This window comes from Rhineura floridana, chromosome 1 (assembly GCF_030035675.1).
Source record: "Rhineura floridana isolate rRhiFlo1 chromosome 1, rRhiFlo1.hap2, whole genome shotgun sequence".
NCBI lineage: Eukaryota > Metazoa > Chordata > Lepidosauria > Squamata > Rhineuridae > Rhineura > Rhineura floridana.
Genome location: NC_084480.1, coordinates 149,915,792 through 149,934,137, shown reverse-complemented (window position 1 = coordinate 149,934,137; position 18,346 = coordinate 149,915,792). Strand labels below are relative to the sequence as shown.

The window sequence follows — 18,346 nt, the reverse complement described above, 5'->3', positions numbered from 1 at the left end:
TTTTGGGCTGTTTTGCCTGGCTTCTTGTTGCTGTTTGGTTGTAGGGAGTGTCTTTTTTGTTGTTTTATTTTGGGGGGGGAGTCTTTTGGCTGTTGGTGGTGGTTCTGAGCATCACCAGTTTTTCTTCTGTGATATGGGTATTTTGCAGTGCCCACAATTTTTTTTGTACTTCCAAATGTGCCCCTAGGCCAAAGAAGGTTGAAAACTCCCAATCTTAAAAGAACAAACCACCTTAAAGAAATAGACTGCATGTCTATTAAGAGGGCTTTATTTGCCAGCCTGTGATGAATAAGCAAGAGCCTAGCAGGGAACAGCAAGGAACCAAACCCCCCAGCCCCAGCCTTCAACCCATGCATTTTAACACTGTCTTCAGTGGCATACTGAGTGCTGCTTCCTACCCATTTTGTTTTTCTTGTCATTCCTTTGCCAGCAGATTCTCCATGTGCATGAAAACCAGCCGAGCCAGAATAGGAGTTACCTCACACAGTATACACATTTTACTGTCCAAAGGCAGGAAATCTGGAGTGCTTCTGCAACTAGCTAATGAAAGGCCTCCTCAGAAGCATCTTTCTCCATTGCGCTAGATCAGCCTTTCCCAACCAGTGCGCCTCCAGATGTTGTTGGACCACAATTCCCATCTTTCCGGACCATTGGCAATGCTGGCTGAGGCTGATGGGAGTTGTGGTCCAACCACATCTGGAGGCGCACCAGTTGGGAAAGGCTGCGCTAGATACTGGAGTTCTTCTGTCTTGCAGCATTGTCAGTGTGAGACATGCAGTATGAATGCAGAACAGATATGCAATAAACCTGAGAGCTCCTGGGATTAGAATGGTGGTATTATCCTTGGAACAATGAGTCCCAGTTTGGATGCCAGAAAAGGGGTGAAATGTGGCTGTAAAAATTATATCTTCCATGGTGGATGTATCCATCTCTCTAAGCCCCTCAGAGTTGGGAAGCCACATGCAGCACTGACATACAGACAATCCTGGCAACCTACAAGCAGGGACACCACCAGGAGGAAGACAAGACACCCTGGGATTTCTTCATGCTAGGCCCAGTGGAGCCCAGGAGAATCCAAGAAGCATCTCACAGCGCGGTATTCAGCTATAAAGTTGCATTAGCACATCAGGACTTTCCCCCCCTCCTCCCCCTGTGCACACAGGTGCTGCCTCCAAATCTGCTGTGGAGGGTTGAGAGCAGATTTAGGAGGTGCGCAGGGGAGGAGAAGGGGAAATCATTATGCCGTGCAAGGAGAAAACCTTGCACTGATGGAACATTGGGCTTAGTGCTACGTTGAATACAACCCAGGATCTTGAAACCAAAGTACCTTCTCAGCTCTGATTAGGCACAATAGGGGAAGAGCACCAGGAGGTAATATTAAATGGGGTTACACCACAGCAGGAGCAAAAACTATCAACTAATTGTCCTAGGAGGTGATCAGATATGTGTATCTATATATAAAATATTTGAGTGTTAACATGAAGTGTATATTTAATTAAGGAAAAACAGACTGTCTTTCTTCAGTTTCTCTTAACTCAAGTTAACTCCTCATAGAGTACCTTTTCTGAGAACAGCAAGTCCCTAAAGTTTGGATTGCTTCAAACTGTGCTTCTTTTATCAACCTGTCAAGGAATTTCTATTAGTCTCAAATCAATTTCTCTTTCTTTGAGCGCATCAAAGAGTACACATCTTGCTATACTTTATGACAGGGCTGGTTGGCCTCTGGCCCTCCAGATGTTGTTGAGACTACAACAGCCAGCCATCAGACCCGGCCAGCATGGCCAAGGGTCAGGGATGGCAGGAGTTGTCATCCAGTGACATCCAGAGGGCCAAAGGTTAGCCATGGAGGTGTCAGAGCTGTGTCTACTTGTATTATCCTTTCAGGGACTTGTTTACATTCAGCCCCTTTGCTGTAGACCTGTCTCTGAGGTGCTGGAGTTGAGCATGGACCTGGGCCCTTTCTTTCTTTTGCTTTCCACCACAGTCCCTAGCTCAAACAATGGCATGGCCCTGTACGTATTGACCTATTAACTCTTCCAGTGGGTGGAGCATATTTTGCCCATGGCACTGGTTGCCATTTCATGAAAGTACGCAATGTCCCTCCCAAGAAAAAAGGGTGGCTAAATGAGCTTCAGCACCAGATTCCCATTTCTAGTAGTGTGATGCAAATAAAGATCAAAATGTGCGCAAGGAGCAGCTCTGGCAGGAGGCATTAGGAAAAAAGGTCTGCATTCAAGGTATTTTGCCAAAAAAAACCCAAACAACAACTCTGGAGTACAGTAATAGTACAGGATAAGGCAGTATGAAGACCCTGCGGCCCTCCAAATGTTGTTGGACTGCACAGGAAGCTGCCTTATGCCGAGTCAGATCCTTGGTCCATCTAGCTCAATATTGTCCACACTGACCGGCAGCAGCTCTCCAGGGTTTCAGACATGGGTCTTTCCTTCCCCTACCAGGAGATCCCATGCCTTGAACCTGGGGCCTTCTGAACACAATGCAGATGCTCCACCAGTAAGCTACAACCACTCACATGTACAACCCCCACCAGCATGGCCAAGAGTCAGGGATGATAGGAGCTGCACTGCAAATACATCTGGACTGCACAGGCTCCCCACTATTGTAGTAAAGTGCTTCACCGACCCCGCTCCTGCATTTGTCCTACAGAACTGGGAAAGGCAAGGCAGCCTCTTTTATTTCAAAAGTCTGATGAAAGGGTTAGAACCTCGGTGCTTCTTCTGCCTCCCCACAGAAAAGTGCACTGTTCAAGTAATGTAGATTGCATAGGTAAGTTTATTCCATAGTCGACAACATTTTTTTCATACTGGCAAAGAAGAATCCACTAGCTGTCCTACTGCCTCCCCCCCCCCATGCTCCCTTTGATTTTGGTGGGTATTTTACTACCTCATCTTGCTTTGTTGTTGTACTGACACAGCATCACATAAGCCCACCAGGTTGCATGTAGACAGCTTGGGACCCTAACATACACACCAGTTGAGAGGCACGTTCTAGAGATCCTTTTTGCTACACAGACTTCAGCTCAGAGCTTGGAAAAGTTACTTTTTTAAACTACAACTCCCATCAGCCCCAGCCAGCATGGCCACTGGATTGGGCTGATGGGAGCTGCTCTTAAACATCTAAGTAAGATGAGGAAACCGGCGCCCACACAGCACAGGGTTCCCACTGAACAGGATTATATTTTTTGCTGTGCATTTCTGGCATGGTTTTAATCAAGCTGGTCTGATGTATCTTCTTTTGAAATCTTCAGCATTTCAACAGGAGCATGGGTAGTCATGATGATCATAGGCCATCCTATGCAGATACTGCAATAGCTTCCTGAGATCGCCTAATAAGTCACCATCACCATTTGGGTATGCCTTCATGAAAAATATTGTTAATATAAGCTGCTATAGTTGTCTAGCATTTAAATACGTGAGCGAGGACAGATCCATTTTGGATTTAATATGCACACACTAAGGTAGAACCTGCCATTTCATACACTGCAGGTAGGGATGATGATATTGATCTGTTTAATATAGGACAATCATGCTTCTCCAGGGTTATCTGTAGCAAAACAAACACTCTCCTTGCATTTAAATCAGGACAGGTTGCAAAGAAAATGAATACATCATAAAGCAGAGAAAGAAGAGCCTCGCGCAACATGTGATAATGAGGAGGGGCTTCAGCCACTGATCCTTTGAGTAAAAACAAGAGCAACGCATGTACACAGGGATAGTCCTATTTTCACAGGCCACATCATCTGTGTGACAGGGATGAAGTATTGCTCTGGATTTAGTACCCTCAAACATACACACATGAAATATCTGCTCTGTAGACCTCCTACATAATCCATGGCAGCACTAGGGAACTTGCGGTACTGTAATTGTCATTGGACTACAACTCCCATCAGCCCTAGGCATCAAGGCCAACGGTCGAGGATGATGGAAGTGTAATCCAACAGCAGCTGGAGAGCCAGATCATCACAAGCCCTGATCTGCACAGTACAAAGATAGCAGTATCATGCGTTATGATACATGGCACAGCATCCCTGAAATGCTTTTTTTCATTTCCTTTAATGCCTGGTTACGCAATTCCTTCTTTGAACAGAAATGGTACAAAATTAAGTTAGATTTTGTAAGTGGATGTACAAAGGGAGCTTATTTTATTACTTCCAGTTACACTTGTACCCATGAACTGGGTGTGTAATGTGACACAGCAGAGCACCCAAGATGCTGCCTTGACAGCATAAATGTTTTTCTTAGGTCTCCTCTCTTCTCATGCAGAGGATGCAGTTTGGCCTACTACAAGTTAGAGGGGGAAGAACACTCTTCTTTCCACCACTTATCTCCCTCCCCCCATACAGCAGCCAAATATCTGAGCAGCAATACCAAGAATAGACTCTTATGCACTCTCAACTGTAGCATCAAAAGTGCTAGTTTTACACTGATTATTTTCACTGTGCCAAACTAAAACGGATTACGTTGTCAGGTGTTTGATTATCTTGATACTTCACTCTGCTCATATTAATGGTTTCAGTGAATTCAGCTGTTTATGCAAAGGAAACAGATTTGTTATGTCAATAAGATAAGTGGAGATAGGACAAGTAGGAACTAAGCACAATATGGATATTGTAGGGTCTGGTCAGGGACTGCCCTAGCCTAGGCCATTTTTCACAATACCAAGCCTTCTGCCTCTTTGTCACAGCTGGCTATTGAAAAGGTCTTCAAGATGGAAGGGCTGATACTTTTTGACAAGTGTACTCCAAACCAAGTACAAAGTATGAGAGAATGCTTCTCACATCCTGACTAGAGTCTACCAGTTATCCTGGCTCCCCTTGGTACTTATGTGCAATTGCGATCACCACAGTGGCACAGATCACTCCCAGCATGATCATCATCTGGAGAAGAGAGTTACCATGAGACCACACACAGCCATTGTTACAATACCTCCCTTGGTGAACAGGTGTCCCACAAAGATGGGCAACTGAACACAATGGCCATTTAAAGCTGCCTCATGCCATGCCAAGACCCTCCGTGGCGCAAAGACCCTCCGTGGCGCAGAGTGGTAAGCAGCGGTAATGCAGCCGAAGCTCTGCTCACGGCCGGAGTTTGATTCCAACGGAAGGAGGAAGTCGAATCTCCCGTAAAAGGGGTCGAGGTCCACTCAGCCTTCCATCCATCCGTGGTCGGTAAAATGAGTACCCGGCATATGCTGGGGGATAAAGAAAGGCCGGGGAAGGAACTGGCAATCCCACCCCATATATACGGTCTGCCTAGTAAACGTCGCAAGACATCACCCTAAGAGTCGGAAACGACTCGCACTACAAGTGCAGGGACACCTTTACCTTTACATGCCATGAAGGACCATGTGTCCATCTAGTCCACTAATGCCTACTGCAGCCTTCGCCTACCTGATGCCCTCCAGATGCTGCTGGATTACAGCTCACGTCATCCCTGACCATTGGCAATGTTGGCTGGGGCTGATGGCAATTGGGAGTCTAAACATATGGGAAGACAGCAGGTTGGCAAAGGCTGGCCTACCACAACGCTCCAGTCTCAGGCAGAGACTCTTTCCCAGCCATGCTACCCCCAATATTTCTTTTCCCTGGAAATATAAGGGATTGAACCTGGAATCTTGTGCATGCAGAGCATTCATTTTACTTCTGCTATATGGGCCCTCCTTATGGCTGCGCACTACCACACTGCCCAGTGAGTTGCTCCTGAAATGCTCACCTTACAGTTCTTCCACCAGTACTTCCTCTTGAGCGCTGCTGCGCTGCTTTCAAATACTTGAGCACCAGCTTGGAGTGCATCTGCTCTTTCATCTAATTCCGACAGCTTCTGCTCTCGCTCCAAGACTTTGTCCACATTCACACGCATTATATCTACCACCTGAAGAGAAAAAGGACACCTGAACCTGCCTGCAGAAAGGAAAATGTGAAGACCCATCAAGAACAACTCAGGAGGTTAGCAACTTACTTCTGCCACCTGCGCTTGAGTCTGCTGCATGTGGTGATTGCTGGTCAAATTTGGAGGTGGTCCAGGGGGGCCTCCAGCATTTTCACCCCCTTCTTGTCCTGCCCCTGGGGCAGGCGGCTGAGCTGGATCAGACCTGATCTGATCTGTGAAGACGTATCAGGTACCAAAGGTGATAGCACATTCTAGTGTTCACCCAGAAGGCACAGACCAGAGGCCTTCCAGCCTTTTTGGGCCTGGAGTCACTTTTGGAAATGTAAGAAAGTGTTGTGGGTACTACAAAATACCCATTTCACAGAAGAAAAACTACCAATGCTCCAGACATCTGCCAAACAGGCAAAACACCTCCAAACAAAAACGCAGGCAAAAAGAAGGCAGCTGCCTCAAACAAAAACGCTCCTCCCGAAAAAAAACAAAACTCAATTAAAAAACTAAAAATTGGAGAGGCAGTGTGAGTTGATGGGCACCAAGGGGGTGGCTGGGGATACTATGATGCCCATAGGTGCCACACTAGGGACACCAGCCATAGAGATAAGAAACTAAACTGCAACTAGAGGTGGCAGCTCCAAATGTTGCATTGCTACCAGCATAGAAGGCAGCCAGGGATATTCCAATGCTGGAAAATGTACAGAAGAGGATAACCAAAAGCGATGAAAGAATTGGGCTACCCTTTCTATGAGGAAAAGTGAAGAGCATTGAGCTGTTTTTCCCCCACAAATTGAAAAAGTTATAATGCAAAACATGAAAGGGTTAGAGAATTATGGATGATATAGAGAGAAGTTTTTCTCCTCATCCAATGAAAATCTTTAAGCGAAGGGTTTAGGACTGGAGGTACTTCATCCAACGCACACTTTCTGACATTCGTAGTATAAGATGTAGTGAAGGCTACTAGCTAAGATGGCTTAGAGCAGGCACGGAGCACCTCTGGTCCTCTAGCTGTTGTTAGACTACAACCCACATCATCCTTGACCACTGCCTATGCTGTCTGGAGCTGATGAAAGCCCAGTTGTATCTAGTGGTCCACAGATGCCCTATTTCTGGTTTAGAAAACAGCTCTCAGCCATGATAAGTAAAGTAGGATCTGGACTTCCGGGAAGTGGTGCTGGCTGGTGGTTGTCTCTGAGGGAGCTCTGCCTCAGAGGAAGCTTTTTCCAGGTTAAAAGCCAGCCAAGAGGAATCTTGGACTGGCTCAAATGTTCTCCAAGGTATAGGAGAACCGATCAGATCTCCCACAAGACTTCGTTGAGCTGTCGGCGGCTGGAATTGATCAGGAAATTCCTGAGATAAGAAGGCAAGCCGATCGGCTGAAGACGGAGTCTGGACTTCCACGCAAGCTGCACTGGGATAAAGCGAAGCGTTTTTTCTTTTTAAAAAAAAACGTTCTTAACCAGCGAGCCCACTTCTACCTAAATCTTATCATTCGGCTTAAATTACTGCAATAAAAGGGATTTGTTTATGAATCAGCAACTGAGAAACCTGGGTGAGTCATACCTTTTCTCTTTTAAATATAATTAAGGAAGAAAGAAAATATAAACAACTTATATACTTCTTTTACGACAAAAAGCTGGCTTGAATTTGGAGTTATAAAGTTTAAAAACGGATGAGAGGCAATTATTATATTTTGGACTAATTTTCTCTTTGGACTATTTCTTTTTGGATAAATCCGCTGCTCGTATATGCTAATAACTGTTTAGTCTTGGCAACCAGAATTGTTTTGCATTCTTGGATACAGATAAGAACTGCTGGCTGGATTTCAATAATAGGCCTGGAATATTAACTCTTTTTTCGGTGGAGAGAAAAAAGAAAAGAAATAGATTGCCTCTAGGTTCTGAAATAGTGATTAATATTAGAAATTAAAGGCTTATTTTTGAAAATGGCAACTAAAAAAACAACTAAGGGGCGAAGAGGTTCTATTGATACACAGGAAGAGGATATGCCCTCAGAAATGTTTCAAAAAATAATGGAAGGGATCAATGCTATAAAACAGGAGATGAAACAGGAAATGAATGAAATGAAAACTGAATTGACAGATATAAGAGACTATATTAAAACACAAGTGGATGAGATTAAAGGGACAATTGGGCAAATAAAGGAGGATGCAAAAAATACTAAAGAAAAGGTACAAACCTTGGAGAATAGAACAGATATATTAAATCTGGAATTAGAAAAAAATTTGGACTATGGGGCTGTGACTGAAATGAGAAGTAAAGAGCATTGTTTGAGATTCCGTGCAATCCCTGAGGAAACAGGTGAAGACATCAGAGATAAAATTGTTAATGCTTTAGTAAAATTTCTGGATTTGAATGAAGATCGGATGGAATTTGAAATAGACAAAGTTTATAGAATTAATTCCAGATATGCAACAATGAAAAAAATTCCAAGAGATGTGCTTGTTCATTTTGTAAAGAAAACGACCAGAGATATGGTATTACAGCAACATTTTAAATATACCTTTAAAATTGATGGTAAGGAAATACTGGTGTTGAAAGAAATCCCTATTAGACTTTTACGTAAGAGAAAAGAATATGCTTTCCTTACAGAAAAACTTAAGCAATGCAAAATTCAATTTAGGTGGGATGTTCCAGAAGGAGTGATTTTTACATTCAGACAACAGAAATATAGATTGAATACTGTTCAAAAAGCAAGGGACTTCCTGAGAAAAGCTTCAAAAGATATGGAAGAAGATAAACTCAAAGATATGGATATAGTTCCTGGGAAACAAAGTCAACAAGGATATGCAGAGGAGGGGAAGGAAGATGATGGATCAAAAGGAGCACCAGGCACATTTTAAAATACATGCTTAATGATGGATTACAAATACCTAACTTGGAATATAAATGGAGCTAACACGGCACAAAAGAGAAAGAAAGTGTTTCATTACTTGAAAAAATTAAAATTGGATATAATTTGTTTACAGGAAACTCATATTCAGAAGAAAGACTCCAAATATTTGATTTGTAAAAATTTGGGTGAAGAATTTATTTCAGCTGGACCAAAAAAAAAAAATGGAGTTGTTCTTTATATTAATCCACAATTGCTTCCTAAATTGGTATTACTGGATGATAGTGGTAGATTTGTGGGGGTTGAAATTACTTTACAAGGTACAAACATTTTGATAGTGGGTATTTATGCCCCCAATGAAGATAAAACAAGGTTTTATACAAGACTTATGGAAAAATTGTCAGAGCTTTCATATGAGCATTGGTGTGTCATGGGTGACTGGAATGGGGTAATCTCACCAAAAATTGATAGGCTTTCTGAAAAAAATATCAAAGAGACACAAGGTAAATTACCGAAGATTTGTTTTGAACTCATGGAACATTTAGAATTGGTGGATACCTGGAGATATATAAATGATAACGCAAAGGAATTTACTTATTTTTCAGAAAGACATAAAACATTTTCGAGGATTGATATGATTTGGATGTCTAAAATTTTAGCGAAGGATATCTTTAAAATGGATATATTACCAAAAACTTTTTCGGATCACAATCCCGTGATATTAACTTTAAAAAAAAAAAATCTTGGATTTAGATGGAGACTAAATGAATCTTTATTACAGAATGATAAAGTAGTACAAGAATGTAAGAAGAAATTAAAAGAGTTCTTTGAATATAATTTATATAAAGGAACAAGTGAAAATATTGTTTGGGATACAAGTAAGGCATTTATGAGGGGATACTTTATTAAATGTAACTCTGAATTAAAAAAAAAGAAACAACAGAAAATGCAATTAATTTTGGAAGAAATAAAACAAAAAGAGGAAGAATTGAAAAAGAATCCAGCTAAAGTTTCTATTGTAAATCAAATTAAAATGTTACAGAAGCAAGTATCAATGTTGACAGTCAGAGAAATTGAAAGGAAATTAAATTTTGCTAAACAAAGGACTTTTGAATTTGCAAATAAACCTGGGAAATGGTTAGCATACAAGTTAAGAAAAGAACGTCAAAAAAACATTATTTTAAAGATACAAGAAGGAGACGAGATGCTCACAGATAATGTAAAAATTAAAAAGATTTTCCATCAATATTACTCAACATTATACAAGTGTCAAGAAATTCCATCTGAAAAAATAGAAAAGTACTTATCCAAACAGAATTTGCCTAAAATTACAGATTTTCAGAGACAAGTTATTAATGGCCCTATTACGTCAAGAGAGATATCTGAAGCTATAAATAAAATTAAATTAGGAAAGGCACCAGGACCAGATGGGTTATCTGCAATGTATTATAAATGTTTGGAGGAAGAACTCTTGTTACCCCTACAGTCTACAATGAATTCTATTTTGCAAGAGGGAAAGATGCCCGATAGTTGGAAAAATGCTAATATAACATTAATACCTAAAGAGGACCAAGATTTAACTAAAACAAAAAATTATCGGCCAATATCTCTATTGAACAATGACTATAAAATTTTTACAATGATCTTGGCTGAAAGATTGAAAATAATATTGCAACAATTTATTCAGGAAGATCAATCAGGGTTTCTACCTAAAAGACAATTACGTGACAACGTCAGGAATGTTTTGAATGTGTTGGAATATTTAGAACAACGAAATGATAAACAAGCAGCTTTGATTTTTTTAGATGCTGAAAAAGCGTTTGATAATTTGAATTGGAAATTTATGTTCCAGGTTTTGGAGCAAATGGATTTTGGAGACAACTTTATAAAATGGATTAGATCGATTTATACATCACAGAAGGCCCAGATAATTGTTAATGGAGACTTAACGGATTCATGTGAAATACAAAAGGGTACAAGACAGGGATGTCCATTATCTCCCCTTTTATTTATTTTGGTTTTAGAAGTGCTGCTTAGAGATATAAGGCAAGATAAAAGGATTTCGGGTTTGAAAATAAAAAAAGAAGAATATAAATTGAGAGCATTTGCTGATGATTTGATAATTGTATTAGAAAACCCTTTGGAAGGAATTCATATATTGATGGATAAATTAAAAGAATTTGGACCGTTAGCAGGATTTAAGATCAACAATCAAAAAACAAAGATGTTGGTGAAAAATTTAACTTTAAGTGAACAGAAAGAGTTAATGGACAAGACAGATTTTACAATAGAAAAAAAGTTGAAGTATCTAGGTATTATTATGACAAATAAAAACTCAAAGTTGTTCCATAACAACTATGAAAAATTATGGACAGAGATTAAGAAAGACTTGCTAAGATGGGATAAATTACAACTGTCATTAATGGGTAGAATATCTGTGATAAAAATGAATGTATTACCGAGAATGATGTTTTTGTTCCAAACAATACCTGTAATATCCTCTGATTTACCTTTTAAACAATGGCAAAAAGATATTTCTAAATTTGTATGGCAAGGAAAAAAACCAAGAGTTAAATTTAAATTACTTCAAGATGCTAAAGAAAGAGGAGGACTGGGATTACCAAATTTGAGACTTTATTTTGCTGCCTGCTGTTTAGTCTGGATAAAGGAATGGATTTTATTGAGGAATAAAAGACTATTGGATTTGGAAGGCCATAACTTGAAGTGGGGATGGCACGGATATCTATGGTATGACAAAGTAAAAGTAAACGTAGACTTTAACAATCATTTTATAAGACGTCCTCTGTTGAAAATATGGAATAGATATAAACCAAGGTTTTTTTCGAAAATACCATTATGTGTCTCAAGTCAAGAAGCGTTTTATAGAAGAGAAATGACTGGAAAAGAGAAATGGTTAACTTATCAAGATCTATTAGAAAATGTACATGGAGAATACACAATGAAAGAGAGAGAACAACTGATAAAGGAAGGATATAGTTTTCATTGGTTTGCTTATTTACAATTGTTAGAAAGATATAAAATGGATAAGAAAATGTATGGGTTTGAAATAAGTAAATCTGATTTTGAAATAGGTTTGTGTACAAATGATGAAAACATAATTGCGAAAATGTATAAACTTTTACTGAAAATGGATATGGAGGAAGAACAAGTAAAAGAGTGCATGGTAAAGTGGGCAAAAAATTTTGGTTATAACATACAAATGGATCAATGGGAAAATATGTGGAAAAAAGGCTTGAAATTTACATTATGTTATAATCTTAAAGAAAATTTTTATAAAATGATGTACCGTTGGTACATGACTCCAGAAAAGCTGTCAAAAATGTATAGTAATGTCTCTAATGTTTGTTGGAAATGTAATCAACAAGAAGGATCTTTTTATCATATGTGGTGGTCATGTAAAAAGGCAAAATTATTCTGGGCACAGATAGGCAGGAAGATGCAAAAAATTTTAAAAATAAATATTCAGTCAAAACCAGAATTTTTTTTATTGGGCTTTATGGATAAACAAATAGAAAAGAAATATGGAAGAATAATATTATATATGATTACGGCAGCAAGATTATTATATGCACAAAAGTGGAAAATGGAATCAATACCAACAATGGAAGAATGGCTATTGAAATTAATGGACTTAGTAGAAATGGATAAATTGACGTGTTTACTTAGAGAAAAATCGACAGATACATTCCTTAAGGATTGGAAGCCTCTCTTAGACTTTTTGTCAAAAGATCAAAATAAAATGATGATACTGGGATTTGATGATTAATTAAGACAGCTTATGGAGAAAAGGGACTATGTATGTATATATATTAAGGGACAGGTTTGATGTATATTATATACTTATAGCTGATTTGTGACAAATCGGAAGTCAACCATTTTATTTTCATTTTTTGTTGTAATATTGTTATGTTTTTTCTTACTTTGTTTTGTTTGTTTTTGGAAAAATTTGAATAAAAATTATATATAAAAAAAAAAAAAAGATAAGTAAAGTAGGATCTCTATGTCCAGATCTCTATCTTCTGTCTCAAGACTAGAAGCAATTTTGGCATCTAAGTTGAATATAAATAATAATAGTTGCTAGGGGACAAATAGGGGTGGGAGCCTTTGCCTGTATGCCTTGTTTATTGGTTCCCAGAACTATCTGGCCAGGCACCACTGGAGACAGAATGCTGGACCTTTGGCCCGATTCAGCATGGCTCATCTAGTGCTCTTTAGGAGACAAGAAATGCCATTGAGAAGATTGCAGCAGTGGTTAAACATGCCAAATGAGATGGAAATCCAGAATACAAGTAACGGATAATAAGCGACATCTCACTGCTTCAGATGGCTTTTATCTTGCTGTGCCAGCGTCTCCTCGTCATGCAAGCAGGGTGACACAGCTGGCCTCATGAGCAAGTGCGAGCAATGGGTCTAGGAAGTCACCCAGCTCAAGACTTAACCTCAGCAACAAAGTCTTGGTGGATGTAAGCACAGCAGCTAGCTCAGCCTCAGCATCCTCAACCTGCAGTATACGAGAATACTAGCCTCCCTTGTAATACTGTTGTAACGATTCCTGGGATGTGTATGTGCTTTGAACATGAGTACTATCATGGCTGTGATGACACTGCCTGAGCAAATGTTGCAGCAAAGAAAGTCAAATGACTTCTTCATCCTCAGTGGAAACATAGTGAGCTCCCAGGTCTGCTAAGGTGTGGGTAAACAGGAAAGAACTGCTGTGCCACAACAAGGCAGGACCGTTTTATCCCTGGGGAAAGTTACTACCAATATCCTTGGCTTTTGCTGCCATATGTCTTCCTGCAGCTCAAGAGATTAAGCCCCAGTTCTGAGAGCAAGGCTGTTTCCCACATGGCAACTGGGGGATGATGAAAGAATACCAGAACATATTGGACAAATGACCAGTCTGGTATAACGTGTGGTAAGATGCTTCAGGCAGCAGCAGCACCAGACAGTCGTTAGTTGGCCCACAGAGAAAGAAAAATGGATGGATGCACTCACTAGAGATGGCAACGATCTCATCCTTGCTTAAGTCCAAAGGACAGAAAAGACAAAGCTGAGCTTCTCTACTCTGAATAGTTCCTCACCACCACCACCCACTTCTCCCTTCCTCCTCGCAGGTGACCACTGACTTCACCATCTGCTACCAGGACATTAAATGTCCACTCACAATACAACCCTATCTAGCTCGGTACTGTCGACGCTTGACTAGCAGCGGCTCTTCAGGGTTCCTTGCAGGAAGCTTTCCCAGCCTACCTGGAGATATCGGGGATCGAAGCTGCCATCTTCTGCATGCAAAACACGAGCTCTGCCGCTGAGCTACGACCCTTAGGCCGGCAGCGTGTCCACTCAGAAACAAGAGAGAGTAACAGAGAAGAGGAGCCGTTTGAAAGTACAACGCGTCTACATACCCATCAATGAGGCGGAAGGCTACTGCACTCAATTGAGAGCTGGATTTGGGCAGGACCTGAAACGGGTAATTGAAGGAAATAGATTGTTTCTGCAGCCTGTGGTGTGTGTGTGCGTGCATGCGGGATATTTTGGTTGGAAATCCCAATCTGCCGCCGCCCACCTCTAAATTACTTTCTTTCATCCACGGCTCCCCCGATACGGAGAAAGTGGACTGTATTTGCATTAGAATCGAATCTGGCATGGCTATTCTTTAAACGTTCAAAGGCTCCACACACAAAAAGAACCATGAACTGCTGTCTTCGGTGCTACTGTTTTATTTTTTTTCTAGGTGAAACCGCTGCTGTCCATTCACAGCTACGTTAAAATCCTGGATTTTCTCCATTTTGGGTCAGCTCTCACTTTCGCCCCGAGGAGAAAACATATGGTTTCCAACGTCAACCCGGAAGTTGCCTAGCCAGACAACGAGATGGGTTACTGTACTATTTTCCTATCTCTGTGGTTTCTCCTTGTTCTTCCCTGCCTCTTCTTACTGGCCAGGCGAACTGTAACTTCGGAGACAATGTTAGTCCCTCGCATCCAACCAAAACTATCCGACCGCTTTGCGTGTTTGGAGACGGGGACTCCGTGTGCTCAACAAGCCTTGGGATCCCACCCTCCGCACCCACCCACATGCAGTCTTTTGGGGGACCCGCGTCCACGTGCTTTGTCCCCTTTTACTCAGGAGTGGGACGTCCTTGTAGGGATCCCTCCTAACTTTATGCGCCTGGGATTTGGAAATTGCTTCCAGGCTTCACACAGGACATGATGGGGCCCTAGATACGGAGCAAAAGAACCGAAGTACTGGTGGTAATTTGCAGTGCATTGTGCCGAGATCTCCAGGCGTGTTTCCTAATTTGGTTCACCGCTCTTCCTCTGCATTCATCCCTCATCCCCGTCCCTGCTTTCCCTTTTGCCACATTCCGATAGTTTTTCATGCTCTGTTGGTAAATTGCGTTGCTTCTTCACTCCGTTTCCTGATCATTGATTGGCACAGTAAAGGGGGTTTCGGTAGCTCTGTCCCATATGCCCAGTGTGGTTAAGCTGTTGTGGCGGTGCACACCTTTTTTTCAAGACTGTAATTAAATCAACCCTTTAGGATAGGGCTGTTGTAACTGCAGTCCGAAACACATTTTCTCCGAAGTCCTGCAAGCTGGCTTGGATGCGAATACCATCTCTGCACTGGCGTTGTTATTGGACACTGCCGTGTTCTCGCTATCACGTCGGCTTGTTGGCGTGCCATCTAATACCATTGATACTATTTCTACCACTCCACTTTCACTTTTACAGCCATTAATTTGATTGTTGTTGCTGTGTGTTAGACTGTTGTGTGATAGTATAGTAGTAAATGGATGTTTGAATGTAGGAGTGCGAGTGTGGATAGTTTATGATTAATTTATAATTTATAATGTATGTTGGAATGTATGAGTGTAGATAGTTTATGATTTAAATTATCTTGCAGTCTTAAAGGAGTGGTTGACAATCTCCGGGGTATACGGGGTGGGTCTTCGCTTTTATTACTGTTTAGGATAGGCCTGTCCATTAGGCAGCCGGGATAGGGGCATGTGTAAACCAAGGGGGGATGGAACAGAGAAGGATGGGGACCAAGTTATACCAAGGTTGGGCGGCAGGCACTGGGCTGATGCTAGGGGCAGACCACGTCAATTTAGAGGAACAAGGGATAGATGTGTAATACCCATCCCCTGTTACAGGTCTGCCCAAAACCAGAAATCAACTGGGGGACGCTGGATTCCTACCGACCTTCGATTGCTGCTGTGTAATGCCAGGTCTGTGACACAAAAAACATCTGTCATCCATGACATGATACTGGATGAGTACGCAGACCTGGTGTGTATCACAGAGACCTGGCTGGACGAGGCCTCAGCTCCCATTCTTGAGGCCATGTGTCCGCCAGGTTTCCATTATGCGCAGCAACCGAGGGTAGGAAGGCGGGGAGGAGGAGTGGCAGTCATCTATCGGGAGTCCTTGATCTTCACCAGGCCTCCGCTCCCTAGGACCAAGTTTGTTGATTGCATGTACTGGAGGTTGGGCCCGAAGGGCAGTTTGGGGATCCTGCTTGTGTACCGCCCGCCCCGCTGCACGGCAGACTCCCTGACCGAGGTGCTAGAGGTGGTCTCAGATGTACGAACGTTGACCCCAGAACTGTTAGTGTTGGGGGACTTTAACGTGCATGCTGAGACCACTCTCATTGGAGCCCCTCGGGATTTCCTGGAAACCATGGCTTCCTGGGAACTGCACCTTAGTAACACTGAGCCCACCCATGTAGCCGGTCATGCCCTCGACCTTGTATTTGTCCTGGGAGTGGCGGGGAGTGTTCTGAAGTTGAGGGCTATTTCTTGCACCCCCGTGTCATGGTCAGATCACTATCTGGTGAACTTTGACTTCTCGATGCCACATACCCTCCGCAGGGGTAAGGGACCTATTAGAATGGTCCGCCCCAGGTGCCTGATGGATCCGGATGGATTCCTGACTGCGCTGGGGGAATTGGAACCTGCTGAAGGTCGCCTGGTCGAAACTCTGGTGATGGAGTGGAACGAGGGAATCACCAGGGCATTAGACCGGGTGGCTCCGAAACATCCTCTCCCCCTGAACAGAACTCAGACAGCACCGTGGTATACACCCCAGTTGCGTAGTCTGAGACGACTAGAACGCCGGTGGCGGAAATCCCGCTCTGAAGATGTTCGGACACAGGTTAGAGCAGCAATAGCTGCCTACCAGGTGGCAATAAAGGCAACAAAGAAGGATTTCTTTGCTGCCTCTATTGCATCCGCAAAGTGCTGTCCCAGGAAGCTGTTCCAAGTGGTCCGAAGCCTGGTCGGTCCAGTTGCTCAGGAACCCTTGGAACATTCTAAGGCTTCCTGTGACAAATTGGCAAGGCACTTTGCCGATAAAGTCGAACACCTGAAGAGCTCGATTCCGTACGCTGTGGATGCGGTAGAGGATCCAGAGTTGACCAGCTGCAATCCGGTTCAGTGGGATTGGTTTCGGCCTCTTCCTTCTGAGGATGTGGACAAGGTACTTTTAACGGTGAAGCCTACCACCTGTCTGATTGATCCTTGCCCATCATGGTTCCTTATGAAATGCAAGGAGAAATTGGGCGAACGGATCAGGGCGGTGGTAAATGCATCCTTGAAGGAGGGTGTAATGCCACCGGCCCTCAAGGAGGCAATTATAAAACCCATTCTAAAAAAGTGCTCCTTGGATCCCCATGTCTTGAACAACTGTCGCCCCATTTCGAATTTGCCATTTTTGGGCAAGATCATTGAGCGAGTGGTGGCTAACCAGTTATCAGCACACTTGGATGAAACGGATTATTTGGATCCATACCAATCGGGTTTCAGGACTGGACATAGTACTGAAACAGCCTTGGTCGCTCTGGTAGATGATATGAGGAGGGCATTAGACAGGGGAGAATTCACCTTTCTTGTCCTCCTGGATCTCTCAGCGGCTTTTGATACCGTCGACCACGGTATCCTGTTAGATCGCCTGAAGGGATTGGGAATAGGAGGCACTGTTTTACAGTGGTTCCGTTCCTTTCTTTCTGACAGGCATCAACAGGTAGCATTGGGCGATGAGGTTTCAGACCCTTGGCCCCTCACTTGTGGAGTGCCACAGGGTTCTATCCTCTCTCCCATGCTATTTAACATCTATGTAAAACCGCTGGGACCCATCATCAGGAGTTTTGGGCTGCGATGTCACCAATATGCTGATGACACGCAGCTCTATCTCTCTTTTAAATCCTCACCGGAGTTGGCTGTGGAGACCTTGTCCAAGTGCCTGGAATCCGTGAATGGGTGGATGGGAAGGAACAGGCTGAAGCTCAATCCTGATAAGACCGAGGTGCTACTCGTGGGTGACAGGGGAAGGTTGGGTGTTGCTGACCTGAAGCTTAATGGGGTGAGACTATCCCTGAAAGATCAGGTCCGCAGCCTTGGGGTTGTTCTTGATTCCAAGCTGTCCATGGAGGCTCAGATTTCGGCAGTGAGCCGGGCAGCTTGGTATCAACTACACCTCATACGGAGGCTGCAACCCTACCTCCCTATTCATCAGCTCCCACTGGTGGTACATGCCCTGGTCACCTCTCGATTAGACTACTGCAATGCGCTCTA

At 42.6% G+C, this 18,346-nt stretch overlaps 1 protein-coding gene across 1 annotated transcript; it reads right to left on the bottom strand.

Moving 5' to 3' along the window:
* Positions 1-4,577: 4,577 nt before the first annotated feature.
* Positions 4,578-13,908, bottom strand: VAMP1 (vesicle associated membrane protein 1). Its single transcript, XM_061609971.1, has 4 exons — positions 13,869-13,908; positions 5,976-6,118; positions 5,730-5,888; positions 4,578-4,894 (listed from the first exon to the last, which is right to left on the bottom strand). The coding sequence occupies exons 1-4, from the start codon at positions 13,906-13,908 to the stop codon at positions 4,817-4,819; spliced, it is 420 nt and encodes a 139-aa protein (XP_061465955.1). The 3' UTR covers positions 4,578-4,816.
* Positions 13,909-18,346: the final 4,438 nt, after the last annotated feature.